The 10,516-nt window shown below is 38.9% G+C and overlaps 1 protein-coding gene across 1 annotated transcript in view; it reads right to left on the minus strand.

Annotated features, from left to right (window-relative positions):
• Positions 1-10,516, minus strand: part of CALCR (calcitonin receptor) — a 189,367-nt gene that overhangs the window by 157,741 nt on the left and 21,110 nt on the right. Inside the window, exon 2 of the mRNA XM_019508430.1 lies at positions 2,770-2,923. Within this exon, the coding sequence (XP_019363975.1) occupies positions 2,770-2,923 (154 nt within the window). The remainder of the gene's footprint in view (positions 1-2,769; positions 2,924-10,516) is intronic.

Raw genomic sequence — 10,516 nt, forward strand, 5'->3', positions numbered from 1 at the left:
TTTTCCTAGTACCTAACCTTTACTTTCCTTGTTGCAACTTGAGATCATTTCTCCTTGTTCTGTCATCTGCTACTACTGAGAACAGTCTAGCTTCATCCTCTTTGGACCATCCTTCAGACTGTTGAAGGCTGCTATTAAATCCCCTCTCAGTCTTCTCTTCTCCAGACTAAATAAGTCCAGTTCCTTCAGCCTCTCTTCGTAAGACATCTGTCCCAGCCCACTAACCATTTTTGTTGCCCTCTGCCAAACTCTGTCCAATCCTGTCTGTAGTGGGGGTCCAAAACTGGACACAGTACTCCAGATGTGACCTTATCAGTGCTACATAGAGGGGACTAATCACTTCCCTCAATCTACTGGCAAGGCTCCTACTAATGCAGCCTAGTATGCCCTTAGCCTTCTTGGCAACAAGGGCACACTGTTGGCTAATATTCAGCTTATTGTCCACTGTAACCCCCAGGTCCTATAGAGAAATTACAATTTGAATAGAATAATACCTGCCACAGAGGAAAGACAATTTCAGAAATATAAAATAAAAAATACTTTTTTTGCCAGAAGTCACTCAGAGTGGTTTTGTGTGCAATGATTCATAGCCTGGGGGCAAGGGGAATTTAGGTTGCCTCTGCTGCACCAGTCACAAGTTAATTTGGGGACTAGAGAGTCACAGACCTAACTTAGAAAGACCTGGGCACCTATCTACATTATAGCAAACTCCCAGGCTGCCCTACGGACTTCAGCAGTATACAGAATCTTCACACCTCTTCACGTTGAGGCTTCACCCTCTTGCCAGGCTGCCTAAAATACAGATTAGAGAGGGGATGGGGGTGTCCTCTTCTCCTCTGCATGTCATCTTACAGCTCTCATCTGCAACTCCTGTACTAAGGGATCCTTCCTGTCTGCAGCCAAGATATTTAAAGTCCTGTTAAGATAATCCAGCCCTTTTATGGGATGTCAAAGTCTAGAGGGAGATTCTGTTCTATGCAAGCTATACTGGAACTGTTACTCATCCATGTTGGGAAAAATCTCTGGACCCCTTCTTTTGTTTTTGCACAGTTCCACCCAAATCTAAACTATATGTCTTCTGTGCGTGCTCCGAAGTGTTTTAGGTGGCATGTCTAGGTGCAGCATGAAACTCAATTCCTTCCAAAGTTCCCTAGCAATTCTCATTGTTGCTTAGTAGGTAATTTGAATGCTGCTGAAGTCCCTGCAAGGAGAGGCTTCTGTTGACTGGGGGGAAAATATGCACCTAATTCCCACTGGTAGCATTTCATTCAGCTTGGTGTTGATGTCTATCTTTTTCCCACTTGCCTAAAGGCTTGAAGATTTGTCTAGGTAGTGGGAGGCTAGGGTTCTTAGGCCCTTTTCATCTTGAGGGAATTCAAACCCACATCTCTTACCTTTTTACCCCAAAAACTATCAAATAGACAAATTCCCCTCTACTGAACCTGGCCCACCAATACTGCAAGGCTTATGGGACCAGAAAAGGAGTAAAAGAAAGTGATGTTCCTGTTATATTGTAGTTACAATATGCCTGTTTATTCAACTCTGTGTAGCTAGGGTTATTTCTGTTTTTTAACCAATGCAAAGCACATAAACAATGCTGACAACAAAAGGAATTTCATAAGCACTATGCTCTAGGAGTTCAAAATGAGCGTAAATTATACAAGGTCATGCAGGTCATGCATCCAAGCCCTAAACTCTGGAGAGGGGCAGGAATTCTGGCACATCTGTATTGTTAGCATTTCCTGTTGTTTGCCTAAAGGTGCCTCTGAGCTTACTGAATGATCTTTTGGAGGCATCTATGAGTCCCTAGTCTCTATATAAGTTTCCTGTACACCTAAACCTGAATTTAGGTACTTGCAAACTCCCTCCATTGACTGTATAGGAACGCTAAGTTCCAAACTGGGTCTGACTGACTCAACCTTTGGAGCAGGGAGCCTAATGTTTAAATGTAATAATGCTTTAGTGTAGGTGCTTAAGGAACAATGCAAATCTGAGCAAATGTCAGACATCTAAGACCCAGAGAAGCACTGGAGTTCAGACACACCCCTTTGCTTAATGATTCTTATTACTTATCTTTGTGTGGCTCTCTATTCAGTATCTGGGCTCTCTGAATTGCTCTTCAGAAATGTCTAACTACCTTTTGACTCCCTATAGAGCCTATGAGCTCAACCCCATTTCTTTGACACTTCTTAGGGTCTGGCACCTAACCTTTAAACATGCTTAAACCTAAAGTGGACATGCCTGAAGAGGCCCAATCTGGATTTTTCCATAAATCTTTGTGCTGATATAGTTGGTGCAAAATATTTAGAAAATTAGAGCCCAGAAAGATGTCATATAATGGACTAATTATGGGAAAATAAATTAGTTGAGGGAAATGAATAGATTGACATCTATATTTGAGACATTTTTATTTATATTTTCTCTCTGAAGTAGTTGTATGAAAATTACTGAACTGACAGTCCTAGAAATAGACATTCCCTAAGCATGAACAGCAGCAATTTAAGTCTTACCACACTGAGTCAACAATATGCCTCATTTATGTGACAGAGGAATAATCTCCAATGGTGAGAGGATAATTCACTTTCACCAAGTACTCTAAGGCCTTTCCTTCCTGAGACTCATAAAAGGGTGTTAAATTCATGTAAAGTCTGTTAATACTAAGTAGAAAGCTAACAGGAAGACTATGCATCAGCACACAGAAGGAAATGTTCCTTTACACTGATAAAGAAAACATGTCAATGTAGGATCAGATGCTTTTCTCTTTTTTACCTTTCTTTCTATAGGGAGGAGCTCTGTTCATCCTCTCATAGCATTTGTACTGTGAATCTATTATCTTCTGTCGTATCGCTGTGTTTTCAGTTACTACAGGCTCTAATGTAGGATCAGTATAATTTATAGTAGAAGTAAGACTTGGAGCCATTCTCTGTACAGAAAGGAAAATCTGTTAATTTAAATGAGTAAACAAGGAGGCTAAAATAAAAAGCATGAGGTGAGGTTCAGAAATCTCTATAACCCTTACTTCAAAGGCCTTTCATCTGCACACGTTTAGCATTATTATGGTCTTTTACTTTTGCAAAACAAGTTGTAAATGCAGTAGTTTTCCTCCACCATTACCTCAGGATTTTTATCCAAGTTCTTTTCTTTGGAAACATGGTAACATAAGGGATCATTAAAAACTTGATAAGAACTTAAAAATCTGTATTTGCTTTATTGGTGTACAAATACCTTACATGGATGTCACAGCCTGAAATTACATCTTCACAGGTGTAACTATAAGTTTTGATGCCTTTAGCAAAACTTCAAGGGGAAAAGGTAAGGTGGGGTGGGGGTGAACACTGTTTTGTTGCATCTGTACCTCCCCCTCCAGCTGTAGGAGTGGAGCTGGAAAAGCCCTGTGCTGCTCAGCTATAAAAGCTGAGTGTTGGGACACTGCAGGAGTAGCCTTGCACTTACCTGCCCTGGGGGACTCAAAAGACCCCTGCTGCTCCTGCCATTTCCCTACACCTGGCTTGACCGATGGCTAGACAGTGCAGTGCTGTTCCTGCTTTGGCTTCTAGGATAGGGCTTCTGCTGTTGCACCACTCCCGCTTTGAAGGCTGAAGTAGAGTGAAGGGGAGGGTGTTTGCCCTTGGTTTCTCTCTAACTCTGTTCTTGTCTAGGAAAATGTTCTCTGGGGGCAAAGGTGAATGGGTCCCTATGCTTTCAAGGATTTCTTTGTGTGACCTTCTACTTTTGTACTTCTGTCCTTAAGCCATCATGGGCTTTGTAGATGGCTTTGAAAATCAGACAACTTTTATTTAAGTACTTACATTTCACAGCCTTTACTATCCTAAACCTAGACTTCTCAAGAGACTAGCCATAATGTTGGTTTTATAAAAATGACTCCTTTTTACTAAATTTCTGTTTTCAGTAACAAAACATGGACTGAACTTTCATTTAAGGGCTCTCAAGAGTGTACCTCAAATGAGGTCTGTGGCATTCATGGGACACTCAATGTGTGGCCCTGCTAAGTTTTATAATATCTGATAATTTAAAGTACTTGGAGTTGCATAAATAGAAATCAACACTATTTGAAATTACTTTTTGTATCGGTCTAATTTTGCAAAAACACCCAAACAAACCCCTCAGGGTCAGGGGTGGGGACTCCAATTCATCCACCCCATCCTCCAGCACAGGCTGAAAACCCCCCAGACTGAACTTCCTCTGCTATCTTTCCTCCCTCCCATGCTGAAAACAGCTTCAAGGCTGAGAGTCTGCTCAGACGTAAGTTACTGAAGCTGCTCCATTTTGTAACGTCTGCACCTGAACTCTCATGAAATGAGGGTTCAGGTTTTCTTGTGATGAGGCCTTTTTAAAGTGCTTTGCAGTCATGCACTTGTTTGGTCACAGCTGTAGAACACTTTCAGGGGCCAGATCGGGCACAAATTGTCACTTCTGTCTGTACTCACAAAGACACAGTTGGAAGTGATAGGTCCATGACCTTAGAAGAGTATGACTCAGGATTTTGGCTTTACTTATACCAGTTTTACATTGGTGTAAATCTGCTAACTTCAGCGCTTCCATGAGGCTACTCTAAAATATTCAGTTGCTACAGCAAGTCTCTGATTATTTTATTCTGCCCATCTATCCATATAGCCATTTAACTTCAAATTAATAAAATATTCATTAAGAAAGGATGGCTACAGCAGGATGTGAGAACAGTGTGGAACACCAGAATGATCATAGGGCCACTACGTGCCCTCCAGAGCCCACCACTGAGGTTTGGGAAGTTCTGGATGCAGAGCCCCTGGTTCTGTGCAAACCTTATACAGTTTCCTTTTCCTTACTCAGATGATTAATAGATAGTGGAATGATCTGATCTTCCAATCCGTTTGGCCAAACATGATCAAAATCAACTCAAAGATTTGTAGTGCCAGGCAAGATAGGTAAACTTATGATCCCAAATTATAAAGTGTTAAACTGCCATTAGAGATAACTAGAAAAGTTAACGGACAAAAATATGTATATGTTAGAATTTTAAGTTCATATTAAGTGGTTTAAAAATCTTTCCATTTTTTCTAACTTTACCTAGAAAATCTTTTAAGCATAATTTTTAGAACGGCAGTACATTTCCCAAAGCCCACATAGGACAGAAAGTTATCATACATACCCTGAAATAAAAAAATAAGACATTTCAGCAGAAAAAATGAATCAAATGTATGTTTAGCACATGAAGGCACAATAATTTATTATTGTAATGTAAGTTTATGGGCTGGGAGGTAATAGTCTCTTGTGAACTGTAAAATTTTGAGAATTAAGACTTTTTTCTTAAAAATCAATTATATCAACTGCTACACATAAAAGGACACATTCAATTTAGAGAAGTTAATGGCAAAACTCTTTTTGGATGTATAATTTCAGGACAACATCTGAATGTATATTTGGAGGGGCAGAGAATGGATAAGAACTGAGTCCTAGTTTGTTAAATATTTTTGGTAGTTAGCACATAGTTTTTAAATTAAATAAGTATCAAACAAGACTGTGTTTTGTAGTCATTAGAGGATAAAATCCCTGGCTCACTAAAGTCAATATAAAAACTCCAGTGGATTTCACTAGGCCAAGATTTCATCCAGAGAGATTAAAAGGGAGAGATGATTGTCGCTAAATATGAACCCTATTAGACACAGAAACTGCTTTATGGCATACTATAAATATTAAGTGTATTGGGATACATATTAGAACATTTTACTACAATAGTCACAGACAATCAGTTTTATTTTTTCAGTATTAGCAAACATTTAAAAGCCTGATGTACAGATATTTCCATATGTGATCAAATATCAGATGAGCTATATACAGGTGCTTGTACATGTATGTGACTAGTATTATATCATAAAACACCTGTTTTGTACATGTACAATAAATACATCAACACATAAATTGGATATGTACAATTTATGCATGCGAATATGAACTGTATTTTTAATCTTAAAATCAGATTAAAAATTCCAGCAAAAAAATGCAAAACAAATGTTAAGGGTTGATAGATGAAATGTGAAACATACATTTTTGGTCTTTTAATGTTTTCTTTTGTGAATAGCTTACGCTGAAGCCTCCATTGTAGCTTTTAGAATTTGTGCCAAAACCTACTGAAAATGCAGGTGTTTCTACTTACTTCAGTAGGTTCAGGTTCAGACCCTAAACTGCTGGGGCTTAATCAATCAAATCAAAATATGAATAAGTTTTGTAATTACCTCATTTTATTTCATCCTTTATTATTTATTATATTCCTGTTGTATCACGCTTCTTAATTTAGTGGTCTAGAAATGACATATAGGAAAGAAAGAGATTTCTGTATCTTTACTCCAAATAGCAAGAAATTTCAAAGTCTCTTGGAACAGGTAGAAGAAATGACAATGTCAGGTTTTCTTTTTCACAAATATACACTCCAGCACAAATACAGAATAGCAGAGGCATCGCCTCTGCCCTTGGACTGAAATGTGGTAATTTACAGTTGCAGCACTGTGGCTAGGCATTTTTGGAAATAACCTTAAAATATTATTTTCTAATGTAATTTATGCCATTAAAGAAAACTAACATTTAAATAATCCATTATTTCATTAGCAGCTACAGTACTGAATAAAGAAATGTTCCCATCCATCAGCTATTTTAGATGGAAGTATGAAAAATAATAAGTGCAGTAAAGTAGAATATCTTGTTTATAAAAATAATATTTTTTATTAAAGAGAAATAAATAATCCACAACTTAATAATCAGGATATACGGCAAATCTTGTAAGTGATCAGTATTATTTCTTCTGAAGAAAACTGCTTAAATGATGTCCCATGCAGCAGTTTAGCAGCCGTACATATGATGTCACTCCTAAAAGTCCAAGTAAATGACGTCATACATACGACCACCAAGCCACCACGCAATAAAAAACTGTTATAAGAAGATGAATTATCATTACAAGTAGAAAGAACCAAGTGCTGGGAATTCTGATGTCCTCTTTATGCCTAGAATTGGTAATGTTGTCCAGATGAAAGCAATTTTGATTTACTGCTCAGTTCTGTTAGGAATTTCTAAATATTGTAAAGTTGTCCATTGTTTTAATCAATGTAAGATTTTCCCTTACATACAGTATAGATTCCAGATAAAGGAAACACGATATATAGGTGTTTCAGACAGTGCTGCATGTAATAAACAAGCATCCAAAAAAGTATCCACTACATCATCAATGCTTCTAAAAATATACAAGCACTGTATAAACTACTGATTTTATGTGACATTTAGAATCAGAATATATGTTATGCAACTTTGCTAAATTAAATATAGCAAATTAGCAACCTTCAGTGTTCTGTTTGAGGCAACTATTATTGATTTTGGTAGCTTAAAATATAATGTGAACCTTTTTTTAGGATTGTCATATACAGGCTCCGCTTTAATGGGACACCGAACTTCTGTCCTTCCTTCCATTCCATCCTTCAATCTGAGCTCGGCACAACCCAGCATGGTGGCATAGGCCCTGAAGAATCTGGGCAAACTGCTCTTCATAATCTTATTAATAGTATGACAATGGAACCCATAGTGCGTGCCTTAAGGAAGGCTTTTAATACATGTATGCATTACAGTGAACATTGTTATAATCTTCTACACTCCCCCATATTTACTGAGTATAAGAGATTTGTGAGGAACTACATAAAATTAAGTAGTTTCTTTAAACACTGCTTATTAAAATTCTTACATGTAAACAATGTTAAAGCACATTAGAACCTCATTTTTATACTGTTGTCCCAAATGATTTACATCACTAAGATTTGCCAACTTCTTAAACAAGCAAGAGATTCTGAGCAACAATATGTGAAGATGCCACAATTTTAGGAAAAAAATAACTCTTCTCTTCCTTAATATTTATTATAATTTCCTTCCAAGGAAGGGATCCAGTACTATAAGTCCTGCTCATATGAATTAATCTACTTACATGAGAATACAGTTGAAACCATGCACTTGGATTAAAAGAATACTATAAAAGCTGTGAATGAAATTCTAATTGGCCTCTTATTGCAAGGGACTTTTTAGGACAATCAATTGCACAATGACATGAATTGCTTTTCTTTATACATTTTAAAAGCATATCAAAAGTGACCAAAGCTCTTTGATCATCTCTGAATATGATGATCCAACTTTGGAAGTTCAAGCACTCTTAGTAGGAAAAATGCCCTGATTTTTTGCTGCTACAGCTTGAAAATTAGTGTTGAAAATACTCTCACCAAGTCTAAAACAACAAACATGTATTGGTCTTCAGAAAGGCTACCTGATGAGGAAGACATACAGATTTGTGCCTCAGTCACTTACATTTTGCAGGCAATACAGCTGCAAGGGCAAATATTATTTTTAAAACAATATTCTCAAGGGCAATACAACAGATAACCAAACTGCTAAGAATCCATAGGAGGAGAAATGAGTAGTGGAGAAAATGATATGTTATCCGTTATTGCCATTTATTATAAGAAGACTTCATATACTAAGGAAATCCAAGTAGGTCTATTTTCTTCCAAATATCTAGACAAGGGGTGGAATTCTGTTCTAAACATCTTTAATGAATCTGCTATATTACACAGTGGGTGTGACTACATGAGACACTTTACTTGAGATTAAAGGAAATTACTGCACAGTAAGCATCCCTGACTACACATGCAGACTTACTGAGTGTCTATATGTGCATTAGATCTGGGAGCAGTTTACTTAATAGTAAACTACTCACAAGTAAATGCTCCCAGGCAGGCATCCTCATGTGCAGGGAAGTAGAAGCAGATTTGCTAATGGAAGCAAAATGCTCCCACTTCCTGGGGCGCAGCAGTGGGCCACTGCTGCCACCAGGGGCAGCTGTAGACTGTAGGGCTTGGTAAATCACACTAGGCCAGGAGACAACAGTCTCTTGGCTGGGCTGGGACGTTGCACCCTGCTCCCAGGGGCTGCCCACTGCTGTGGCAAGGACAATGTTCCCCTGTCTCAGAAGCAGGGAGCTTCTGGCTCTGGCTCTCTGATTGGCATCAAGGGACTTGGAAAGAGCTGCAGGGGAGGGGAAGATCCCAGCCCCAAGCCCCAATATGCCCATGGGGCAGCTAGCTCACTGCTAGCTCTTCAAAGGAGGATCAGGGCAAGAAGCTAGGACCTACACCACCCTTGCAGCTCTTTCCAAGCTGGGGCAGTTCCCAGTCCCTGCTCTGTAATTGCAGGGCAGTAGCTGGGGAGCTTGTTCTCCTCTCAGCTCCATGAACATGGAGCTGGGTGGAGAACAGGCTGGGGGAGCCTGTTCCCCAGCCAGCTGCACACTCACAAAGGGAATGGAGTACTGATTTAGAACTAGAGGAGCCCAAGCACCATGTGATTCGCAGCCTCCTGAAATTTATTTTTATGCTAGGGAAAAGCTTTATAAGCCAATTACTTTTGAAATCTTGCACAGCAGAAACACCAACAAAGTGAGTATTGTAGAAAAGAAAGTTGGAACCCTTTGCTTACATATAAACCACACAAAGAACTAGATAAATACACAATAAGGGATCCTTTTCTACAATCTAAAAGGAATTCTGGGACCCATGATTGTTGCCAAATATTTGTCTACACTTGATATATAAGCAGGGTTCTGGAAGGTGCCCTTATAAAAACAGCATGCATCTGTGCGCCTTGCATTTGGAAAATACTCTTTCCTCAGACTGTCATTTGAACAGTATTCAGAAGCTTAACTGTTTCATTGGGAAATACATCAGAATTTTTACGGTATACACAGCATCTACATTGATGTCATCGTGATCTTGGGTTAAAAATGCCAGAAGGGTATGTTCAGAGACTTTGGACAATTTTGGGTAGCATTAAAAAAACAAAAATGTAAACCCATGAAATATATATACCTAGGAGAAAAATTAACCCAGAAAGGCTACTAGATATATAGGAAGATGACAGTGAGGCAGGGGTGGATCAAGGGGAAAGGGGGAATGAGGGTTGGTGGGAGAGTCTGATCTCTCTTTGATTCTCGCTGCACTTAAAGTTTGAAACAAACTGCCTGGAAGGGACAACTACATTTCTATTCAGGTGCAGCTGACAGAGTCAACTGATTTCATGGCTTATGATTACCCCCTTGGTTCCTGCTAATCTTTTCACTCCATAGGTGTAACACCTCTTGATCTTCCACTAATCAAGCTATATTTTTTTCTACAATTATCCTGTTTATCTGTTTCTAATAAGGGTTCTCTGCTTACCCTTCAGCATCTCCAATAAAGGCATGTTACTACCTAGGGATAAGGGGATAACAGAGGAGAGAGTAAAGGACAGTGGGGCACTTTGGTACCATGATGCAGTGCTTAGGGGACCCATGTGTTGTGGTGGAGGGAGCAGTTCTATCCATGGCAAGACTGGGAAGGAAACAGCTGTACTCCCCTGGCACCATATACTTCCCCCACTCTGGAGTTGGTAATCAGTCCCCCTGCCTCAAACTCAGTTATATTTCATAGTTTCATAGTTTCTAGGGTCAGAAGGG

This window comes from Gavialis gangeticus, unplaced genomic scaffold (assembly GCF_001723915.1).
Source record: "Gavialis gangeticus isolate Ggan-Ray unplaced genomic scaffold, GavGan_comp1, whole genome shotgun sequence".
Taxonomy (NCBI): domain Eukaryota; kingdom Metazoa; phylum Chordata; order Crocodylia; family Gavialidae; genus Gavialis; species Gavialis gangeticus.